Source organism: Nothoprocta perdicaria, unplaced genomic scaffold (assembly GCF_003342845.1).
Source record: "Nothoprocta perdicaria isolate Ctin4 unplaced genomic scaffold, notPer1 scaffold_560, whole genome shotgun sequence".
Taxonomy (NCBI): domain Eukaryota; kingdom Metazoa; phylum Chordata; class Aves; order Tinamiformes; family Tinamidae; genus Nothoprocta; species Nothoprocta perdicaria.
The window spans coordinates 34,768-59,715 of record NW_020455822.1 but is presented as its reverse complement, the minus strand read 5'-3'; the positions used below and the strand labels follow the sequence as shown (position 1 = coordinate 59,715).

The 24,948-nt window shown below is 38.9% G+C and overlaps 1 protein-coding gene across 2 annotated transcripts in view; it reads left to right on the top strand.

Annotated features, from left to right (window-relative positions):
* SS18 (SS18, nBAF chromatin remodeling complex subunit) overlaps nucleotides 1-24,948 on the top strand; it is a 33,931-nt gene that overhangs the window by 4,995 nt on the left and 3,988 nt on the right. The window contains exons 3-8 of one of the 2 annotated variants that reach the window (XM_026048716.1): nucleotides 7,882-8,035; nucleotides 12,491-12,712; nucleotides 18,725-18,892; nucleotides 19,621-19,725; nucleotides 21,807-21,899; nucleotides 22,635-22,757. In XM_026048716.1, the coding sequence (XP_025904501.1) occupies nucleotides 7,882-8,035; nucleotides 12,491-12,712; nucleotides 18,725-18,892; nucleotides 19,621-19,725; nucleotides 21,807-21,899; nucleotides 22,635-22,757 (865 nt within the window). The remainder of the gene's footprint in view (nucleotides 1-7,881; nucleotides 8,036-12,490; nucleotides 12,713-18,724; nucleotides 18,893-19,620; nucleotides 19,726-21,806; nucleotides 21,900-22,634; nucleotides 22,758-24,948) is intronic. The other variant, XM_026048717.1, reaches the window with a different exon arrangement.

Below are 24,948 nucleotides of genomic sequence, written 5' to 3'. Positions count from 1 at the left end.
AACATGAGAACCAGAGCTTGGCTAATAAAGGAACTGCTTTTTAACTGCTTTTGTTAAGTGCTTCATAAAATCTTCAAAGATTGTAATTATTTACGAGTTAATATTTTGCACTAAGGGAGTTGGAGTTTGCTTGCACTGTGGGGTGGATATGAATCACAGAAGGAACTCCAGAACACATCAGCATTGAGACTTGCCTTTAAAAACACATTGTTTAAGGAAACAAACTTGTCTTTAAAAATCTGTTGTTTTTTTTCTGTGGTTTGTTTGTTTGTTTGCCTCTGGGGAAGGGTCACATTAGAATAGCTTGAAGAAAAGAATTATTTTTATGCTGCTTTTTGAATGAGGCAAGTGAAGCAACCCTACTTGATGTAGCTAAACTTTGTGTTCTTGTTCTTTAACTCTTTTTTTTTTTTTTAATACTACCTTTTTCATTTGCTGTGTTTGGTGTTTGTTTCGTAAGCAAGAGACACAAGGGGTAAGCCTCCTTGGATAATGCCTCTCACACGCCGTGTAACCAGTTTCCTTGCTAATGAGTAAGGAACCACGTGTCTRGGCTGCTGCTGCCATGCCACATTATTATTCTAAAATTCAACGTTATCCCTGTGTCACAGCAATCTTGGAGACTAAGCACTAACACAGTGGAAGATTTRCTGTATTAGGTTTGTTAGAGATGAGATGTAATACTTTATTGCTGTCAGCAGCCTGGTTCTTAGGTATGGCTGTAATAACTAAATATAAGAGCAAAGCACCATAGTTCACCTGTATAAGCTCTTACGGAGCAGTCTAGAGCTTCTGTATCAAGTAGTTGTCTTTTCTCCAAAGCTACAGGTGAGCTTTTCTGTGTTTATTTGTTGAGGCTTTGGAGACCATGTGACTTCTGGCCACTCAGTGAAAATCATTTTTTTTGTATCTTCATGATAAACTTACAACCAGCCACTGGTTTGGGTTTTTTTTTGGTTTGCTTTTTTAAATAATGGAATAAAATTAGTCATAAACCCATGAACCTGCAAAATTTCTCTTTGCAAGATGGATACTGTGTAAAATTGTCACCAATATGGGGTTTTTAGAAGATCTGAAGGCRTAACAACCAAGTTTCTTACAAGGTTAATAGGTTTCTCACCTATCACATTTCTTGAATCCCTGTATGTTGATGTGCCCATCTGGGGCCAATAGTCTTCCTGCTCTAGCAAGAGAATTGGATACGCTGCCTTTTTTAAAGAATTCTCAGACCAGGGACCCTCCTTTTACACTGGTGTGCCATGGTCTTAGACTAAAAGCTGCTTTTCAGAGTTTTTACTTTGCTCTGAAGAGTTTTCTAGTGCAGCTGAGCCAGTGCAAGCCTCATGGTGAGTGCTGGGGAAGGGGGTTTGTTCCAGGTCGGTTCTGTTTTGCTGCAGGGCTGTCAAAACAGCTGGATTGGGACAACTGAAAGGAGGGAGCTAGGAAGGGGAGAGGGGCTGGAGAGACCTGCTTGAATCAGTGCTTCCACTGAAAGACGTTCTCATCAAAACATATCGTGTTAAGATGTTAGCCTGTGTGGGGTGATTTGCACACACTATTAGCCTACTCAGCTTGGATTAAGAGACTCCSTAAGCCACTCTCCATGCACTGCTGATCTAGCATGTCCACATGGGGAGCTASTGCACTGTGCACAAAAACAACATTTCAGTGGCCCACTCACCCATTTCTGTGGCTCTTTCATAATTAGTCAAAGTAGCAGGCAATTTGGTTAAGGAGAATGCTCTAAAATGTAATCCTTTCATACCTGAAGGTGTGATTTGGCTCCAATCATGTGCAGTATCTGTAGAATAAATTTTGTCTTGTGTTGCTCTCGACAGCTTTTTTTCTGAGAGTGCCGCACCAGGCGGTCTTGCAGCACAGATGCAGTTTAAATGGATGCAAGTCCTTTTTCGAGCATGGTTCTGCTCTTCCCCCAGAAGAAGGTGTCTTAAAAGCTACAGAAGCAGGAGATGAGCAGCTGTGCAACAGAAGGCTCCTGCTTTGGGTTATCCTGACAGTAGCATCCTTAAAAAATGTCACCAAATTTGGAGATTGTCCAAGAGAGTTCCCCATAGAAAATATCCAAGGGCAGGAGCAAGTAATTTTAAAAACAAAACGAGCTGCTTTGTGGGGCAGGTATGGAGCATCTCTGAATTTGWCTGGTTTCTAGAGCTGTGTGTTCCCCAAATTAATGCCCACAGTCACTTTTTCTCATCTTTCACAATAAAAATTTTCTGAACTTATATTGGACTTCTTAACTAACAATTTAAGTCTGATCCAGTGATATCAAGAGTTAAGAATTGTATGTTAGTACATTTTAACTATCAGAAAAGCTCTTGCTTTGTGGGCATTAACAAGTGTTTTGGGGTTAATTTTTCTGTTTGTTAACATAGTATCAATGAATATTCAAACAGTGAAATACTTCTATACAATCTCTTATACAATTTGAAATAATTAAGGGCTCCAGCACGTACTTAGGACAAATGCTTTATTATTATGAAATACCTTAACATTTTGTTCAAATACTCTATCTGAGATCTTTTTGCTTTTCAAGGCATTAATATAAGTGGGAATTTCAGAAATGATTGTCATCCTAAATTTAGAATTCCTTGCTTCTGCTGTCACAACTGGTGCTTCCAGCAGTGAAAGCACAAATTACATGTGTAATCAAACTTCCCTTTTAGACATGATGGTAAATGCGTTTCTCAAAGAAATCTTCCTCCCTCTTCCAAATACTGTATATTCTGAGAATTTGTATAAGGTTCCCCCCCCCCCTTCTTTCTTTTAAAATACATTTATAGTACAGGAGTATTTCACTCCTTATAGAAGAAGACACAAAAAACAATTAAATTTCACCTTTTTAAGATCTCAGCCATATACTCCTTCCTTTAGGATCTGATTTCCCGCTCTGATACCTCGGTAAGGGCTCTGCAGGTGCCACCTATCAACAGACAACTGCTCTCTGAGCCTGGGACAAGGGCTGTGATGTTAGCAGTTGGTTGCAGGGCAGGATACCTTCTGGGACGGGATATTTTGCTTTGCAGAAAATTATATTTGAGAAATGAAAACAGGGATGATTAAATCCCAATTTTGAGCATTTCTCTACTTCTCGAAAGATCAGAAGTGCTTTTGTTGCATTGTGTGTAGCAAGAACTGCTACACAAATTGTAATGTACATTGTATATGTAATAGTATATTTAAAGTATTTTTGCTATTAAGATTGATTAGTAATAATGTGGTTTAATTCGTCTCTTACATTTTTGCTGCTTTAAGATTTTGATTACTGACTTGGTGTTCTACCTGGGTTTTTATAAACAAATCTTCTGACTTGCTATTGATGGCAAGCAAAAGGTARTAATTGAAATTAGAGCAGAGAAGAGATAATAGGTGAAAATTCCAGACACACAGCTCTACCATGATAAATTGTTTTTGTTTACGGTCATATTTCTGACCTATTACTTCAGGGGAGATCACTGAAAAAGTACGGTATGACTGTTCTCAGTCTGTACTTCCAAATGAAGTTATTAGAATTATTAGAATTTTGTTTGCTGAAAATTATCAGTTAAAATTTAAAGTTTTCTTTGAGATTTTTTTCCCTAGTACTACAGGTTATAACTACAGGTTATAACCTAAGTCATGACTTCAGTCTTTCCAGTTTAGCCTTCCRGAGTTAGGCAAAATAGATTTTATTTTTCTTTTCCTTTTTTCATGCTCTGATAAATTTTGAAGTCTCATAGTGACTGGGAATTACAGCTTGTGTACTTGAATAGAGCCAAAAATTAAAGGTTACCAAGTGAAGTTGTATTTAACTCTGAGTTTGCATTTAATTAATTTCGCTTTTTATTTATAGAATATTAAATATTTTCTATTTGATAATGGGAACAAAGTCAGCAGCGCTTCTAATTTCCATTCCATTTTATGACTCTYTCTGCAAGAAGAGGGAAGAAGGAGCTTTTCTGTTCTTCTGGGCACCCRAGTGCCTTTGGATGTAATCTCAGTCTTCATATTTAGATCAAGTGGGGAAGAATCTTTTTGGATCACTTTGCTTTTGGCAAAGGGATTTTTAGTGTATTGCTTTTGAATATTGTGTGGTCATTTTTTTTAATCTATTTATGCTCAATGCATATTACTGATGATAGCCAATTTCTGTAGCTTTTATGAAGAACAAGAAAGGTTGAATGACAAGAGGGTTTTTTGGTAATTAAAGAAGGTTTAAAAGAAATTCACCTCTAAAAGCCTGCATTAACTAATGAAAAACAAGCAAGTTGTCAGTTAATTTTTTTTTTCTGTCTGTGGCAGTAGAATAGTTCTGAAGAATTTCCCCTGACAGTAAATTCTATCAGCAAGAGGCATTGTTTTTTAATTGATCTCAGGTGGTTATTTGCTTATGATCCTACCATAAAGGCTTAAAACACGCTTTTAAATTGTCCTAATACATTGCATATTGCATATGTGTATGTATAATTATTCCTGAATTCTATTTAGCCCTTGTTCTACTGTCTTATGTTGATGAATTCCTCAAGTTTGGGTTTTTTTTTTTTTTCTTTTTCCTTGTGGTATCTTGTAGGTTTAATGTTATTCTTCAATTTATTGACTATATCCTTGAGTTATTTTGTTCAGGCATAAATTAGATTGTCTACGTTTGTATCATATATTAAGCTGTATTTCTGTCGTATCCTCTTACATTTGGTTCCTTTCTATTTAAACAAGTCTCTTGCAGCTTGGTTCATGTGAAAGGTGTTTGAGTTCTTGAGTCACTCGGTGCCTGTCCTTGGAGTCCTCCTGCTTGTGCTTTTTTGCATTTTTTTCCCCTTTTCCTTTGGTTTGTGTGTGTTGGGGGGGGTGACATTTTTACACTGAGCTGCCTGGGTTATGGTCACTTCCCTTTCCAGGGTAGTTGCAGTGACAGTGAAATTCTGAGGGGGACGAGTGTTCCGAATCCAGTGTAATTGCCTTGCATTAATTTGTATTGATGCCTGCCATCATTCTGCTCGTTCTTTCTTCTGTAGCTTTCAATTATTAACATTGTARMATTTTCATGTCATGGCATTTACTAATAACTATTTCTCATAAACTTTCATGTGTTATTTTGATCTTGGCATGATGTTATTGGATATTTCTTTCTTTTGGGCAGTTTCTGATCAATGAAACTGTGGCCCTGGATGAGGCTATTTTTGTTTGTTTTATTAAATATGCAGCTAAACATTTTACACATATTTTTCAAAAACTCGAATAGATTAGAAAGTTACAATGCCATTTATTTACACTTCATAAATTTGTCTTTATCTCTTAATGCTCTTAGAATTTTGTAATTCTCTAATTATTTTGTTCAGTTTCCTTGTAGCTTGGAGACCAGTGCTCTCAGATTTTTGATTCCTAGAATTCATTCCACTATTTTATTTATGGAAAGAGCTGCGATGTTTGTTACCTTCCAGCACCTCACTACTCTCATGGAGTAGTTTATTTTGAAGAAAAGTTGCATTTATTGGCAGCTTGGACCTTTATCTTGCCTTTCTTTCCACCACCCCCTGACCACCCCTGCAGGAATCTCAGGCATGTTTCCATATCCAATAGCAGCTCATGCTGGTATCTATAGCGTCTGTATCTATAGCGTTTAACCAATACATATTTAGAAAACTTTAAGAATAAATCAGAAATATTTATTTCTATATATTGAAATTTATTTCCATTGGAAAATAAAAAAAATGTCCAGAATGGTCACTGGAATTTTTTTTCGGGGTTTCTTCCCATGCCTAAGGGCTTGGGCATGTTCATAAATTTGGCAATTGTGCCTGCAAACCTAAGTACAACCGTACTNATTTTATTTTATTTTATTTTATTTTATTTTATTTTATTTTATTTTATTTTATTTTATTTTATTTTATTTTATTTTATTTTATTTTATTTTATTTTCTTCACAACATTTGTCATTATCAGCAGGTACTAACAGTGCATTTGTTAAAGACATGTAATTGATGTCTGACTAAGAAGCTCACCTTGATTCTGAAGAATGAACAGGGAAATAGTGTCATGGTTTGTTCATTGAAGTCTGGTTGTGTTTCTGTCCTGCCCTGTGCTGAAACAGGCCTGTTGTTGCCCTCCAAGCTCCAGCAGTTCCTCAAGTCAAGAGTTACTGATTTTTCAAGAAATACTCATTCAAAAAGAAAACGAGAAGTAGCCTCTTAGTTTTACTTTCATTTTGTTTCTCTGTGCATCGGTTTTAGACAATTTTCAGAGGCCAAAACAGAATTCTGGTAAACTTTTTGAAGGAACAGGACCTAACTGGAGCGGCCTTTCTGCTCTCTTGACTTCACTGGTGAGGAAAGATCAGGTGAAGTGGAGCTGTGTTCCACCCCAACACTGTTCAGAGAGAAGTGCCTTGTGCTCTCATCTATTTTTGYCTTCTCCCTGCTCTGTTACAGCATGAGGAAGAATCTTGTTTGCGATATGGCTCTGGCTCATGGTGAGGGCATTCTCCTCACTGCGGAGGAATGCAGGGAATTTAGGAAGCTGTGTCATCTCCTCCTCCCTGCTGCAGAGAAAGCCTTTCACCATGTTCTGGAGGAATTTTTTAAAATGCAGTGGGGAAAATGATACCTTCAAGTGGCCGTCTCTTTTTGAAGAGAGTGTTGAGAAAGTGGATTAGTGGCTGTAACATCACTGCTCACCTATTCACCCTGAGAGAAGTGAGCACATATATTAATGTCCTTGTTGCTTACATTGCCCTCTCCAAGGCAAAACGGATTYTGAAGGATTATTTTTTCCTATTCTGTCTTGCATATAGAAACTTGCTGATGAAGAGGTATAGTTAAAGGGGGGCTGAATTAGAGAACAACCTAGGATGTTTCCCCCATGCTTCTTTCCTTAAGGAGCAATGTTGTAAAATAGACACATCTCACGGAAAAAAGATTATGACTTTTAGAGAGGGTCTTCAAGGACCATAGACCTCGGCTTTTCCCATCACAGAGATTGTTTTTATTTCCTTGGAAGCTTTTGGCTAGGGTTTGCAAAGAGGTTAAGGACAGTCTCACAGGTGATCTTAATAAGAAAATGAAACTCCAGGCAGCCTCTGTGTCTCGTTACATTGCCCTGAGTAGAACCTAATAGTGAATTCCCCTTGTATTTGTTGTTTTTCTTGCTCTCCCTCTTTGAACTCTCAAGGTTATTCAGTTATTTTCCTCACAATTTCATTAGGAAATTTGCCAAAAACATCCTTTCTAGGCAGCTGTCTCTGGACCTTTGGAGGCCAGCACTAATGTGCTGCCAGTCTGTAGGGGGTGTTTGGCACAAAATTATCAACTGGGCGCTCGGTGCTTCAGCAGAGAGGCAAGAAGGGATCTCAGACACTCCTCCACACSCAGGTGCTCTGTGAGCACCGAGCGCTTTTTGTCGCTCTAAGAGCGTTGGGAGGCGCCTGCCTCTTGTACCTGCTTTGTCCCCCTGCAAGGTCTGTCGGCAGCAGCAAATTGTCAATGTGAGAGGGTTATAAGAGGAGTTCTTTTTGTTAAATGTTGCTCTGAAGGAGAGCTTTTCTGTGTACAGAGAGAGAATTAATTCTAGCAATCTTAAACTGGGTACAATTTGTTAATGAGACATTGATCAGTGTTTTCTGTTTTAAAGTAATGCTTGAAGGTGACATGACATTGCCCGTATGTAAAATTCATGTAAAATTGATAGAAATTTTGAATGCTTTGGCAGAATGAATAGTGAGAGGAGTTTAATGCATCGGGGGGGGGGGGGGGGGAAGAAAAAAAGCTTTTTGGTGTTTTCTTTTTCCTCCGCTGAGCAGTGCAGGCGCCTGCCGCACCTGTATACGCGTGCACGTATAATGTCTTTGTGAGACTAATGGCTCCTCTCGTGTGACCGCCCTGTCTCCCGCAGCCTCCCTCGCAGAACCTGCCCATGGGCCCGGGCGCGCTGGGCCAGAGCGGCGCCGCGGCGGCCCCGCGCACCCACAGCCTGCCCTCGGACGGCCTGGTGGCCGGCGGCCCTCCCGCGCCCCACATGCAGGGCCAGATGAACGGCCAGATGCCCGGTAAGTCGTTTCGTTCCCTCCTCGCGGCGTTGCCTGGCGACGGGAGCCACGCCGGGGCTCGGGGGACGCCGGGTGGTTGGTGACAAAACTGCTTCGAGTGCCCCCGAGGACGAGCACGACGTGACCTGTATTCGGTGCCTATCGGGCCGCCCCTGGGCTGCGGCGGAGCTGACGAGCAGCCTTCCTCTGATGAGCAGGACTGGCTAAATTTAGTCCGCTGGAAGCCGTGCGGTACAGCTGGCTTGGGAGGGCTTGTTGGAGAGCGGTGTTGGCCTGTGGCTGAGCAGATGCAAACCCTTCCCTGAAAAGATAATGGGAAAGCATCGTGGCTAAATAATTGGATGGCAATAAAATAAATATATCTTAAAGAGGACGTTTCAAGCTTGGATAAACTTTAAAAATAAAAAACTCTTACACATAAATCCATCCAGTTTCCGCTAATTTCCCATGTTCTTTATATTGGAGATATGTTGAGACGATAAGGGGTTTCTAAAGAAGTGGCCTCCAGATGATTGTTGAAGGTGTAAGTTTTAAGTCAGTTTTTTATACCACCCTGTTTTGTGATAAAAGTGCTTGAAAAGTCAAAAGAAACAAAACCATGAAGCAAGACGATAAAATTCCACATTGTGCCAGCCTGGCTTTGGAGTAACTGCTCCCTTCAGTAGTTGTAGCAGAGTGGAGGGAGCCCTGGAAAAACTTGCTGCTTTATGGAGAGGCTGCTTTCCAGCATTTCCCCTCGTAAAGCCATATTGCCTACCCCGTGTGAATTGGCTTGGAAGTTAAGATTGTGTTACTAGATTGCTTTTGTTAGGACCCCCTCACTTTTTTATATGGAAGAACTTACCATACAAAAGCTCCTCAAGGTCCTGATTCTTCCAAGAAAGAGAGCTGTTCTCAAAGATCTTTCAAAATGCACAAGAATGAGCATTTTAACATAGTAATATGTTACTATATAGTAACAATAGTAATAAACATAGTAAGTCACTCTGAAAAATTTTAAGTATAAAAGCAAGAAACTAACTGCTACAGTCTCTAATTTCCCTTCAAATCTTGATAAAATTGACCTGATAATATTAGTGGCAACTTTTCTGAGAAAAGGAGCTGAAGAGCTGCAGAGACTCCATGCAAGAAGCATAATAAGTGATCTCTGGAAGTTAGTTTCATCATGCTTTTGGTTGTGGTTGGCTTTGGGAAGTGAAAAGACCAATACAGGCTGCTCCCTGAGCAGAGGCTGAAGAGTCTCCTATCCGTGCAAGATCCATCATCTCCCATGGAGAATAGCACTGCCTCTCGTACATCAGTCTCTTTGACCTTCTAGTGTAATCATATTATTGTTATTATAATGATCTTTTCCAAGGAGAAGGATTACTGAGTCACAATGTGAGCATAATGACTTCATTGCAGAATCACAAGGGAGAAGAGCCATTGCTTAAACATACATATTTTGTAATTAGATAGAAGAAGAGAGCTCTTATGAAAAAATGTGAAAGGTAAATAGATTTGTTTGGGTATTCACCTAGACAGATATTTAAATACCATTTCCATCTAAGCTTTAATTTAGTCTTCCTTCCAACATATTCTCTTTTTTTTTTTTTTTTGCATGTCTATTCCTTCCTTACTCTGTTTAAGGTTGTCTCTGAGGATGTAAAGATAAACAGCTTAAGATGAGGGTATTTCTAATATTGGGAAGACATACTATAATCATTCCATAGTTACACTCTGGAGAAGGGAAAACAGAATCGTCTTGTTAAGGGGATAGCTAAAATATATATATATTTTTAAGTGTATGCTGGTTTGGCTGTACTTGCACTTTTTTGTACTTCATGGGTATATACCTGTAATCACTTATTCTGTGTATGCATTTGCTCTCTGTTTATAGGACCCTTACCATAAAAATATTTACTTGCTTTTTAATGGAAGCTAGACACAAAAATTAAAGTATCTGAAGAGACGATCTGTTCAGATGGAACCAAGTCACTAGTGTGTAAACTAAGAGAATTCTGTGAAAACAGCCTAGAGTTGACCTGTCTAGAAGAAATAAAATCCGGTTTTTAAAGACAGGTACCTCTATCCCCATGCCAGGGCAGGCAGCCACCACAGACCTTCTGAGCCTCTGGCAGAGTTGAGTCTGTGGCAGATTATGGCTTTAACCTGCAAAAGAGACTTGTTTGAAGGGTCGCCTTCATGGAGTTTGTGTAATTCCCAGTAGGGCTGGTCTTGGTGTGGAAGAGGATGAACTTGGCTGTACTTGTAATTGGTTATTATCTGCCTGATCTCTTCAGCCTGTTTTGTAGTAAGGCCCATGTAGAAAGTAAAAAGGTAAGGCCAAACCACAGGGTTTTCTCTTGGCACTAGTAACTGTCCTTCCAGGATAATAGGTGCTTATATATTATATATTAAAAAGGCAAAATTTGTGATTAAAAACTTTATATCATGTCAAACTTTCTCTTAATATTTTTAATTTGGAGGCTTTTCTTCATACATTAGAAGAAAATGCATCAGATTTTCCTGTCCTCGTTTCCTGCATTCTTACTAAAAAAAGTCCTGTTTTAACTCCCAGAACAGGCATGTATGACATTTCTGCGCTGTCGTTTTTTGCTTCCCTATTTTGTTTCTTTTATTGCTTTCTAGTACTAATCCTGTGTCTTCCTCTACCTTCTTAGGAAGCCATTGAGAAAGGAGTTCTCGCAGTCCTGTATTTTTCTAGCAACACAATCTGGAGTTTACTCCACCTTAGCTTTCCCTTAGCACATTTAAGATCTTACTGCTAGGGATGGTCCAATTTACTTCCCAATTAAGCCACCTTGTTTGCTCTTTTGGAGAGGTGACATTAAAGATATCTGTAGTTCCCTGTCATGATCATAATCCTGTTTACTGAGATTTTTTTTTCCTGTATTTGTGATGGATCTGCCTTTGTACAATTAAGCAATCTCTGCTTAATTTAATTTTACTTTTGTTCTGCAGCAACAATGAACTGCACATATGATATTTTTATTATCCTTTTCACTTGCCTCAATAAAATAAACTTATTTCAGCACATATTTTCAGCAAGGTATCCTGAAAAGGGACAGAGGAGCTTCCTTAAACATATTCTCTGTTTCTTTATGTTGGCCTTTATTGGCTGTGGTCCTTCACCATGGTCGTCTTTTCCTTCTGCATCTTTTTGTTTGCACGTGGGTTGAATTGCCTCTGTGCCCTTGTGCACAGCTCTTCTAGCCTAAATCCTTAGTTTTGCCTTCATTTGCTCCTAGGCTAGTGCAGTTATTTCTTTGGCCCCATCAATACTCAGAAGTCATTTTCACCTGAAGGCAGGTAGCCTTTTCTGCATGTGGAGATAAGTAACCAAGTCACCCTGTCTTCCTGAAATTCTGTTGGAATGGCCTTTTCTAGGTTCCTCTTCTAAGTTCTATTTCACAGCTCTTTGCATCTTATGTAACTAGACAAACGTGACATGTTTAGTCGTGCGGGTGCAGGCTGTATTTATCAACATGCCTGATCTACAGTGACCTGCTCTGTCACATACTCTAGTTTTTCATTTCTTTGTAAATTCTTCATTTGCTGTTTATCATATGCATAATCCTTGCTTTTGACTAGYATTTTGTGTTTGTGTGTGTGTGATACTTACATCTAATCTTACTGATTTTACTCACTGCTTGCTTCTCTGCCTAAAGTAATGGCCAAACTGCTGAGACAGCAGATGCTGGCAAGCTTGTRAAGTCTGTGCTTTTCACAATATCCATTGCTCTTTGGTGGCTGTCCTTCCTGTCATCCCTCCCACACCAACAATCAGTAAATACACTTGCAAAATGCTGCCTATAGATTTGATGGCCAAACATCATTAAATATGCCTTTAGCCATGTCTGTTCTCTATGTACTTGTACCATATCGATGTTAATACTACCTGACCTTTTTTTTTTAAAAAAATGAAGCTTTAGTTCAAAAAAGTGTCTAGTACGGTTTGTTTGAATACACACAAATGTTCCAGCTGGATTTTTTTTTAAACTCCTGAGAYGGCTATATTCTTTTCAAGTGGAGTTCAAGTTGGATTTCAGGGTATATTAAGCAAGTATGGAAAAGACTAGCTTCTCGTATGATGTGGGTATAAGATGGATCTTATTATAACGTATAGTTTTGTTTTAACAAATTCTCTGCAAGAGAATTTATTTCAGAGTAGAACTGAACTTTGACAGTTAACTGAATTTCCTGTGCCACGTGCTCTAGGTGTCCTTCCTTGAGCAGGAGGATGATTTCTAGAGGTCCCTTCCAACCTCAACCATGCTGTGATTTTAGTGTTTAACCGGGTCAGAGAATTACTAGCAAATACTTTGTGCTTTAGCTATGTTTAAAAGTAATGTATTTGTCTTTATTTAGTTTTGTGACTTATAATTGCCTGCTTTATGGTGCATAATGTAACACTGTTCCCCCCCGCCCTGTTTGCTGTTATTTTTTCCAAAGGCCCGAACCACATGCCTATGCAAGGACCTGGACCCAACCAGCTCAATATGACGAGCAGCTCCATGAACATGCCTGCCAGCAGCCACGGCTCCATGGGCGGCTACAGCCACTCGGTGCCCTCCTCGCAGAGCGTGCCCGTGCAGAATCAGATGACCATGAGCCAGGGGCAGCCCATGGGCAACTATGGTCCCAGACCAAACATGAACATGCAGCCAAACCAAGGTCAGTGAAGCGCTTGTTAACATCTCCAAAAGTGAAAGATGAAACACATCTCACATACARACATGCTTTGAAAAGGTTTTTCTTCTTTTCTGTATGTTTTTACTTCTAAAYATATTTCCCTCCGTTTTTAAAGTTCTCTATATCCATCCTCCTACCTGTCACTGACTCTGCCTGAAGACACTGAACTGTTTCCAGATACTGGTTGAAAATCTGGGGTTGGGTCAGTTTTCATGGGTCATAAATTTGAGCAGCTATTTATCTTTCTCAAATTTTACATTGCTAAGTGTTACTATTGTGCAAATTGATAAAATATATCTCTGCAGTTTCTTGGGTAAATAAAAAAATTAAAGCCAGGTAGCCCTCACATTTTTATGCCTAATTAGTCTTAGTTCTTTGTGGCCTGCTGTTTTAGCTCAGAATGTCTTTTAATGTTAAGAAACAAAAATCCATTCCAGGAAAAAATCTGTTACTCCCTGCTGTTTTTAGGAGATGTCCTTGTGCATATAGTAAAACGCAAAACTAATTTTCAATCTTGGGCATTTGCATAGTGTAAACACATGATGTATCCTGTTGACACTGTGGTCCTTACTGAAGTGCAAGGACATTGCAATATTAAAATATTGCGTTAGAGTCGCAACAGGCCAAATTATTAAATTGTATCTCTACTAACTATTGTTATAAATGTGTTTTATACACCAGCAAGCAGTATTTTCAGCTTCCTTGTTAAGACTGTTATTATACAGGATCCAAACATGCCACCCATTAGAAGAGATGCTGTAGGTTTTCTCTTAATGCTTGTGCCTTGGTTACAGTAAGCATTTTTGTTCGGTCTGTATGATTCTTATTAAAGACAGATTAGCTGAAGGATATGACTGGAGTTGATCTTTTAAAATCTTTTTGGATGCTGTAGGAGAAAACAGTCGTCCTCTTTAAGACTTCTTTTGTGGTCCTTATAAAAATAGCATTCTAGTGGCATGGATCTTATTATCACAACACACTCTCACTGAGACTAAAGCTCTATTTTGTTAGGTAGATATCAGTGGTCGTGAGGGCTRCTTTATTAGATCAGTTAGAGCTTTATAACAGACTAAAGAGTAGGGTAATAGGGTATCCAAAATGAGACAAGAAGCCAGGAGTTTCTGCAGTTTTCTTACTGATAGAGCGGCARTTCTTGAGACTCGCACATTCATGGTGTTAATGGTACCGTTCTTGAAATCTGGCAGTAAAGGAAAGAACAAGTGGGCACACAGCAGAGAAGTCATCGCAGCTGGGAATATTTTTATTTGTCTCTCCACATTGATACATTCATGTTCTGAGCAGTACRTCGTGGATTAAAATTTCTAAGGCTCTTTCTGAAGAGTCCTGTGCACATTCGGTTGAAGTTTCTAGTTGCAGAGTTAGCAGTAAATATGCAATAGTTTGTGTGAGGAAGCYGTCCGCTTAATTGCTCTACAGAAAACAACCTTGTATGATTGGTTTACAATGTAGGACTAGTGATTCTCCCATCTCAAAAATAGTTGATTATTCTTTCTGGTAATACTTCTCCGCTTTATTTGCAGTACTCTTTTCAAACTTGAAAATTGCTCATTGGAAATTAGGGAGAAAGGCACTTGAGAGGTTTCTGTTCTGAACAAATAATAGTACTGTAGTATCTTTGAGGAATAAAGGATAAAGCAGTATTTTAGACTAGAGTCTTTAGTATTTTCAGCTAGAGAACAAAATCTTTTTGAACAGTTTTATCACTGGAGCTGGTAGCATTGACTTGAGCATTGATTTAAGGTCACAGCTTTCTCATTTTACTAAATTTTGACCCTCTAGGCTGAGATTTCTCCATGTCAAATTTCTGGTTTATATTGATTTTTTTTTGTGGAATTTTCACAGAAATGTTTCTATAAATAGCTATAAATAGCTATAAATATCTTTATATAATATATATATAACCAAGTATTGCTGAAAAAGGGGTGAAAATTTATTCTTAAAAATATTTTAAATCTTATTCAGAAACATTATTACAYAGAGCAGTTGTGTAAATGCAGGAGTGTAGGTCCTGCTTACCTTATAGGAAGGCTTCAAAATTTGTTTGTTCTGCCAGCAAAACTGCATTTGCTTTTTCAGTGAAAATACTGCCCCATCTTGGTCAGATTTTAAATACGCTTGGGTATCTTTAAGATAGAAAATGTGCATCTGTTGGATATTGTGATCCCAAGACAGCAGGGSAGGGAATGACAGACAAGTCTATGGGAGGGCCAGAGAGAGCTGGAGAGGGAGCCTGGCCGAGCAGATGGACCCACCAAACCCAAACGCTGCAGGCTCCTCAGCTAAAGCAAAGGAATGAGGATGAGCAGATAGGAAGTGTGGCTGGTTGCAACCAAACAAAAAGGGGCTGAGCATATTGTGAAGTTTTAATGAGCAGGGTATGCSGCGACACAGCAACGAGACCAAAACTCTTGCACCTGATGTCAGGAATGACTGAGAGCAAGCTCTGATGCTTGGTGTCATAGGGTAATCCGTATGGAGAATGTGAGATCCTGCTGTCTTAGTTATAGCACTGGCTCAGGGTAACGTGGAATATTCTGAAAGGTAGGAKCTTAGCATCCCAGATTGGCTGTTAAAAGTTGGTAGCTGTTTTTGACCTTGATCTTTCCCAGCATGGAGTCCCKCTCTGTAGAGGAGTGAATCTGATAGTGAGATGATAATACCACCTGATTTCACAGGAGTGCTGGGAGAGCGTGTTCGTTATGAAGATTGGACATTTCAGTTATGAGTGGCGTGAGAAAACCTGTGAGTAAATTAGTAATTCTGGCTTCATAGCATTGTTTGAACAGGCATGACACCTCACACGGAACAACTGCAGTGAAACAAAATATTGGATAATTCTGCAGTGAGTTTCTGCTGTGCGCTGAATGAAGCCRGGATTAGTTGAGGAAAAAGCGTGTTATCATATAATAGAAGAAATGCCAAAACACCCAGAAGGGCTTGATCTAACTTTTAAGTGTTTTTGGCATAACTTTTCCTATGTGGTTTCTATCAAGTCTCTCACTATATACATTTTGAGTTAGATGGTGTTGAGAAGAAAGTAAATTACAATTTAAAAAAATATAACACATAGCAATGGAATCCATTGTTAGATTCACTTTCCCTTTGTAGTCTGTATTTACTACTAGTTTATATAATTCTAGCCAAGGAATGTCTTCAGTGAGAAGCAACATTTTCACTGTAGTGATTTCATGTAGTCAGTCCAGTTAAAATAAGAATTTGAGAACTGCACCAGCAGAGCGGTACCAGCAGCTCGCTCGGGAGCACCCCGCCTTATTTCCCTGCTTTTTGGGAGTTGTGACAGTTACTTCTGTCCCCTTTCAGTGCTCGTCGCAGTATCTGAATTTCCGTAAAGGAGGCRCAGCTAAGGAGCTGTTTTAAGCAGCTCTCATTTTCTGCAGCTCATTCACCCTCGGTGTGTGTCTGCTCTCGAGTTGTCACKTTGCCCTGGGGCCCACTTCTAGTTTGCATTTCTGTTTTGGTGCTCTCTTCTTAAATTGCTACAGATTACTGGATTTGTGAGATCCTGTAGTACTTGTATCCACACATCTTTATATTGCTTGTACTAGTCCTTCCTTTGAGATGCTCTGGAGGAGGAGGATTTTATTTAGTAGCTGTAGAAGACTCTTTGAACTGAGTAGCTGCTAAGAATTTTGTGTGCTCCTGATAATGGAACAAACTCTTTTTAATTAAAGGTAATTGATCAGTGAACTGTAGTTCCCTTTTCACCTCTTGACTGGCTTTTTTTACATGTTTGCTCACTCCCCAAGACTGATTCGGGTTTGACAGGGCATTTTTCCATTTAATGCCTACCAAAGGCACTGCATTTCTTTCAGGACCTGCARCACTTATGCTCAAAATCATTTTCCTTTATCCCAAGAATGCTCACAATATATCGACGGGTGAAGCCCCCTCCTGAAGGCTGCCTGGCTTTGCCTTGCCAGAGTTACTCAAGTTCCCTGAAAAGGCCGTAATCCATCTCTTCCTGCGTATTTACAGTAATAGCACAAGRTGATATTTTCTTGGGCTTAATATGGGCTCAATGCACATCAGATATTCTGTCCCCTTTGGAATAAATAGTCCCAGAAATTCACTAAAAGCTGATTGTTTCTAAAGGGAGTTTGTGAAAGCAGTGACCCTTCTCTTGTGCCCTTGATGTGAGCTTTCCRTGTGACATCTTATGTCCAAGTCTGGAAGAGACCGTCGCTTCCTTTGAATATGCTGTGATCTGATAGACGTTTGAAAACCTTTATTTTAACTAGGCTCAAAAATGCACGCTATGAATATTAGAAATCCTTAGATCATGAAAGAGTGACAGTTTTTGACTGCAGTTTTGTGAAGGGGGGTGTTGGTTGTTACAGTTCTTTGTCACACTAGCTGGTAATAGGGTGAATAAATGTAACCTTATTGTAGGCTTAATATTTCAAAAGCAAAGTTCCCTTGCCCCTCGAAGCTACTGCGTAAACTGGTTCTGTTGTGTGAGATGTTRGAGACCGTGATCCTTCTGTTGGGTGTCTGTCTGGTGCGAGGGAGGTGTGAGCAAACTGGAAATGAGCCAGCACGGTGCAGTGATGGAGGCAGCCAATTCTCATTGTGACTCTACAAAGCGTTAATGAAGATCTAATTTAAAAAGCAAACAGAAAACCTCTGCATTGCACTATGGGGACCCAACACATTTTATCACATTGTATTGTGACTAATATTAATATTGTTAATTAACAAGCTTTCTTGAGATCTAGGAACGTTACGGCAACAAGTTTTTGGTTTCTTGCAAAGCTGGTGAATCTCTCTCGGTACTTCCAAACAAAAAAGTGGTGAAATGGAATGATCTGAATTACTTACTTGCCCAGAAGATCAAAAAATGAAATAYGTTATAGTTAAGTGGAAAAATAATTGCAGTATCTCTGTTTAAACCATTTTATTCCTTTAAAATCAGAACATAGAAATTGTTGTGCGGACGAATGGGAGCAGGACTAGATCGTCTTTAGAGTGGCCAATATGGATCTTCAGAGGAAGATTAAGCATTACGGAACTACGGCCACTTCTCACTGAGAGATTCCACACAGGGGTTTAATGGGATTTAACTAACAGACTTTGAATTCATGCCGTTAATTAATTTGGCTTAAATTTCTTCAGTAGCTCTGTATAGGCAAGACCTGCGTGGCTAAGTATTCCTTTCCCCGTGTAAATCCATTGTCTGTATTGACTGTATCAGCTCATTTTCCACTCCTGGATTTTCTGCATAGTACTTCCTTCTTGTGCTCTAACAGTCAGTTATCGAAACAAAAATTAAAAGCAGCAATAGCAAAAGGGAGTTTTCAGTAGAAGAAATAAGTGACACATTCCTTTATTTCTTGGTATGGGGGCAAGGAACAGCTAGTTTGGTACTTTAATTCGCTACTTTTTTTTTTTTTGTGCAAGACTGATTGCCACTTAGCTGCTTTGCAAAAAGCCTAGGGTTTCAGCATTATGAAGTGTAAGATAGGCGTCAATTAGCTAGAAAAAAACTTTTTAACGAAGCTTGGCTCCTCCTCCCAACTCTTTGGTTTCGTTTTTGCATTCTGGAATATCTCACATGAAGTATTGCTACAGAGGACATGAGGAAGCTGCTGTCTGTTAAAAAGCAGTACTAACCTGATGTGCAATCAAATATATTCAGATGGCTCCATTGTAATTTTCATTGCTGAGTGGTGTCAGTAGCAGGTCTGTTACTGCTTTCACTAGTGAAGTTTGCTGTTTCTTCCAGTTCAGACTTACCCTGTTTTGTCTTGGTTAGAAAAGCATTGACAACACTTGTTCTTTCCAATGTGCCATCACTTTGCAGCTYGGTATGAAAGGTGGTTGTTTTGTTATGGGCAGCTTGGGGCTGTTCTGTGGTGGGCAGAGGGCACAGTCTCCTGTAGGAGCCTAAGAGAATGATTTAACCGTGGGTTGTGTGTTACAGAAGACATGCTCACTGTGTTTTCCTGTTTACAGGTCCAATGATGCACCAGCAGCCTCCCTCCCAGCAATATAACATGCCACAAGCAGGTGGCCAGCACTACCAGGGACAGCAGCCACCTATGGGAATGATGGGCCAAGTTAACCAAGGAAACCACATGATGGGTCAGAGACAGATCCCTCCATATAGGCCACCCCAGCAAGGTGGGAATTCACTTGCGTGTCCTTGTATCAGTTTTGAATTACCACCTCTAAAATTATTTTAAATCACTTCCTTGCTTACCTTAAATCTGGATTAAGTTATTTTGAGTCATAGTTGTAGAGTTTGTGGACTTTTTTCTGTTATCCTCTTAGGTCTGAATCTTGCAGCAACAGGATATTGATATTGCCATGAAACTTGAAGACAAATATTTCTTCTGTTTTGAGTCTTTCTGTCAGAAAGAATCTCAAACAATGCATCTCAGATATGCTGATGCAGAATCCTGTYTCTATGTGAAAATTATTGATAGGTATAGAAAAGGAGCAGAGTACCCGCGTGGTTCTGAATTTGCTCTTAAAAGAAAAGAAAAGAAAAAAGAGGGGGGATGGGGGAATTCCTCTGTTTATCTATTTTTTTGTCTTTGCAGACCTTTTAGAAGGGGAGTAATCTTATTTTTGCCTTGGTGCTTTTACATACAACTTTGTAAAATAAGCTSAGAAATGAAGTATGGTATCTGTGTGCTCAGATCGAGTGCAACCACAGTACTTTGTGTTGATATATGTGGGTGTAAGTGTGTATTTTAAGTAAACCAGATTACATATGTTGTCTGAAATGCAACAGTATGGGTGGGGAGTACATTTGAGAAATATTTCTCATACTGAAATGAGAAATTAGCAAGCTTTATAATAGAGAAAACAAGTTATTTACGTATTGACTGGTTGTGGTTTTTCAGGCCCACCACAGCAGTACTCAGGCCAGGAAGACTATTATGGGGACCAATACAGTCATGGTGGACAAGGTCCTCCAGAAGGCATGAACCAGCAATATTACCCTGATGGTAATCTCTCATAAATGTTAACTTTCCCATTTTCTATATCTGCCCAGTATTAATGTAGACATTACATTGCCCAGAAATAGGAAACGGGGCAAGAATAGTGATTATCATACCTCGCATTTGCAAAAACTTCCCRATTTGGAATTGTTATAGAGCTTAAATTGTTAATAATAGCTTAAATTGTTAATAATTAGTTAACTTTGCAACTTAAAGTATGTAATTTGTACTACCTTCACTTGTTGCTATAACATCAGTACCAGTATTTCGAAATGGAGATTCTGTAAATGGTTTGTCTAGAAGTATGGAGGGTTCATTATCGTATCTGGTAGAATTGTGCTGAATTCAAACAGTCATAATGATAATAAATAAGGGGGAGGGGATGGGAAAACTTGGCTTAAGGCATGTGTTTTTTTTTTAACTTAGCTTTTAGCTTTAATATAAGTCTCAAAAATATCTTATTGTTGATATGCGATTTAGCTTAATTAATGTTTTGCAAAGACACAAAATGCCTTTTTCCTCCTCCCTGCCCTGTGGAGTTGTTAATTGGGAATCCTGTTTAAAAGTCCCCCAGTACTTTCAAGAGAAGCCTTTGAATCACCCAGAAGGATTCTTCTGCCTCTTGGATGTAAAGTCCTGAAGGCTCCTGKATTGTGTTACAAGTTAGGAGAGTTGCAGTTAGTTCTTTGGAGTCTGACCACAGGCTCTTGGCTACTGTGATAAGTCTGTCTGCAACTCCGTGGTATCCTAGGAAGTTCAAAAAGGTAGCCAATAACGATTTAAAAATATATGCAAGGCTGTACACTTGCTAAATAAAAGGACACAAGCCAGTTGTTTTCATTTKAGCTGCTATTAAATGAGTTTTTAGGATGCTTAGGACCGTATCAAAAGATACTACATATAAGCTTACACATGCTGTTTTTGGATACGTTACATGCAATGCAAAGGTGTTTTACAAGTTGCCTTCAGTTAGTTACTGAGCTTTCATGTGGAACTCGTGTCACACATGTGACCTTTAAATGGCTACAGGTAATTTACTGCAGTAGGGGAGATTGGGCATTATTGACAGCTCTGGCAGCGTAGATGAATTTGCTAAGACTTCTTCCTTCCAAAGATATATTCCCTGTAACTGTCTCTATTATTGCTACACAGAATGTAAGAAGAACATATGAAACTTACGCTAACAGTTGTGTATCTATATTAGATTCAGTCAATGAAGTATGATGCACTTGCAGAACTAATTGTAAGGATCTTTTAGATATGTTTTCTTCTTTTAGTGTCATTTTATCCCAGTTTTTAACAAAGTTTCATCTTGTTTTCGTGATGAAGTTAGCAGTATGATATGTTTTGGTCATCTGCAGATATATTTATCTTAAAACAACCAACAGGTAGGGTGCTTGCTTCATGCATTGGTCTCTTTTTCAAAGGTGTCTGTAGTCTCTGGAAAGGAAGGTTCTCTTGTAATGATTTTCCTCATGGCTGGAATGTAAAACAGGAGTTTTCTTATGACTTCTAGGAATTGTGTTTGTAAGGAAAAGTCAACCTTGAGATTTTTTTTCTTGCTTCAGAGCAGAATTTAATATAGACATGTTCATAACTTCTTTTGAGCTTTATTTGTTATATTTCACACTGCTTTTAGCATATGGTTTTGAACTGGAGATCAGCAGAACAGGTGTTAGTCAAAGTATGATAATTGCTTTCTTTGTTCATTCTGATTTAATTCAGGTTATTTACATGTGAAAGGCCTAAATGCTTTCATTTTTTTTTGAGCGAAAGATAAAATACTTTTTATTTTTTCCCCTCAACAAGCATTACCAGGAGGTTAAGACCATCCTTTGCTGTGATGTTCCTAAAACTACTGCATTAAGCCTTTTTTTTTTTTCTTCCTATCACATGTTAAGTCAGTATGAAAAGAAATCATATGAATAAATCTTTGGCTAATACAATTGAAAATTCTTTTTCATGTATTTCCAGTTGAAAAAAGAAATTTTTTTTTTTTTTTCATTTTTCTGAAAGATGAAATATTTTTAGGGTTTTCACTCAGAGGCCATTAACGTTTCTTCCTGTCTCTTGTCGAATTGATGTAGGTCATAATGATTACGGTTATCAGCAACCGTCGTATCCTGAACAAGGCTACGATAGGCCTTATGAGGATTCCTCACAACATTACTACGAAGGAGGTATCTATATACCTTCACACACATACGCACATACATTCCCTTTCCTCCCCCACCTGCAGCGGGAACCGAAATTCTTGCACCACACGACTTATACCCATGCAAAGCTCTCGTAGAATACTAGTTGCTGGCTGCCTTGGAAACTGCAGGGACCGTGAAGCATTCAGAATAATTTCTTGCAAACACCTAAAACGTATAACCATGATTTGCCATGTCTAACAACAGTAAAATGACTAAAACACTATAGAGATTTTTATTTTTTTCCCTCAATGGAAGTTTTTGTTTAAACGTAAATTTGTTGGTTCGGTTGTTTACCTTCTTTTTGTGTGTCTATATATTTTGTATAATTATAGTGCCGTTAGGAAACAGCTTGCTGATCTTGTGTAGCTAGTCTGTGCTCTTGTAGCTGTCCTTAATTTTGTCTTTTTTATTTTATTTAGCATAGTCATGATCTTATGACTGTAACGTTCCAGTAAATGTAATGCTCATTTGGCAGAGATGCTGAAAATGCTGCAGTCAACTTTGCAAAATTGGCTTTAACTGCAGTTTGTTTGGCCGAATTCTTTCTGTTTGGTTTGAGTTTTCTTTGTTTCGTTCAGTTTTTGAGATCAGTATTTGCATTTTCATTTGTTCTTGTGTTGTTGGCTGTGCATCTTAGGAGGAAAAAAACATAAAGTAAATATCTTTAATTGTTTCCTTTCTTTCTTTCTTTCTTTCTTTCTTGCAATCATGTTACAGGAAACTCCCAGTATGGTCAGCAGCAAGATGCATATCAAGGACCACCGCAACAGCAGGGCTATCCACCACAACAGCAGCAATACCCAGGCCAACAAGGCTACCCAGGACAGCAGCAGGGTTATGGTAAGGACCTGAAGACACAGCCAGTAGTCATGGGAAAGAATGAGTAGTGAGATCCTCATATGTTATTCCAGCCTGGTTTTACTGAGTAGAAAGTCCAGCTTTATGCCAAAGAGCACTGTACCTTCAGTCTCAGTGGGCCAGGACAAGAAGGCGCAGAAGATGGCATCCTTTGGGAAGTGGATCTGGTTAGTTTGTGACAGGTTGATAGCATGACAAACTGGGGGATTTCTAGACGTTTTTTACATAGGAATCTGTAATTTAGAAGAGAGAGAGACTTTTATCTGTAGAWGAACATGGAATGACAAGGTACAAAGTTGGCATGGCAAAAAGTTGTTCTCACATCTTTGTCTCTTGTTTGTAGTTTGAAACTGCGACTCGCGTAAGCTAGTGTAAAGTTTCGTACAGTCTTTATGAATCATCTTAAAATTCCTGCACTGATCAATAAAGGAATTTACTAGAGAGCATTGTCAGTGCAGCTTTGGGAAGAGTTTGTCTTAGAAAGTACSTGCACTGGTAGTGAAAACTTCTAAAGCTCTTGTGTCATGTATGACACARTAGAAATCCTTTGCCACATATGAGGTGATATCATCCTTGGAYTCAAGGACAGTCTCCCTAACAGGAAGCTTCTAGTACTTGTATGTGTTTTTGGGGGTATTACTTCTTTAAAAAACAAATAAATAAAAAAGAGAGAGGGAGAGGTCACTAAAAAGTTTTCTTTGCTTGAATATTGTAACACTCTACATATGTATTGTAGAAGCAGCAGCCATTAAAAAGAAATCTCTGAAATCTGAAATCTAATTCCAAATATTTTAACACTTAGCTTTGTTACAGGTTTAAATGATAAGAATTCCTCTTTGTGGTTATGCAAGGAAATGCAAACAAACCTWGTTTGCCGTCCGCATAACTAGATTTGATGCAAAACTGGTATTTATGTTGAGGTAGAGTTAAACTTTTAAAGGATCCACTGAGATGTGACAAACTTTTTGAGGTTATGGATGAATTAGCAGTTGAAAATAATGTTCACTTATATTCCACTAAGTTTAACACAAGAACAGCATGAAGGTCCATCCAGCCCAGTATTCTGAATGTTGTAAACAAATGAAGTTTGTAATTTATCCAACATAAAACCAGTTCCCCAACCAGAAGGGAACAGTTGAAAACAAAATCACACTTCTTAGGGTGATTTTTCTTAGTGTATGCCTTACATGAGGCACTTAGGGACATGGTTTAGTGTTTGTTGTTGAAGGGTTTACAGTTGGACTCARTCTTAAAGGTGTTTTCCARCCATAATGATTATGCGATTCTGTGATGTAAAATTTGACTTACTCTGCTTAAGAGACAGAGGAAAGGGATCAAGAAATGCACTGGAGCTGCCAAAATTGGTACTCCTAGATAGCTTATTCTCTATTTCCTTTTTTTAAAGCAAAAATAGATATTAAAGTCCCAAATAAATACAAAGTCTATTTTATRAAATCTGTTAGTGACCGTTTATAGTTCTACTATGAAGAATCATTATAAAGAATTACTGTGAATAACTGAAAACGTTTTATTTGTCAGATGAACATGGCACTTTTTAGCATGTAGTATCCTTGATTTAGGATTTAATTGCTTAAAAATAGAAATAAAAATAAAGAATAAAAATAGATAAATCCGGTTCTCAGTCATTATTATCAGTCATCTAAGTTTTGTGCCGCTGCAGAAAGATGAAGCTGTGTAGTTCAAGGGGATTTGAGGCCTGAGAAGAAAGGTAGTAGCCTGTGGAGCTTTTCTCTTCCAGACCATCTTTCTGCATCTCTCATAGAGTCAAAATTTTCAAAAGTTACCAACCTAGGTTGCCTTAATATTCAGTTCCAGTAGCTATAACTCTAGTACTGAATTACATTATTGCAGTGCTGCAAAAGGCAGCCCTCGAGGTACCTGCTGCAAAGAGTCTGCTCGGGGTATCCCTGAAACAGGCAGCACCTTCCCTGGCTAAGGCACTCAGTTTGGGACACGTCCCGGTGGCAGCATGTGGCTTCCGATGGTCACCTGATGGGAAGGAAGAGTCCCTGAGAGTGGTGGCAGACAAGAGTTTGCATGGACAGGAGGGCTCTTCCCTTTTACTGCCTAAAAAGGCTGGAGCCAAAGTTCTTCTCTACCCTTCTCCTGGAAAGCTGGTATGACCAGTGTAGGAGCGAGTGGATGGCACCTT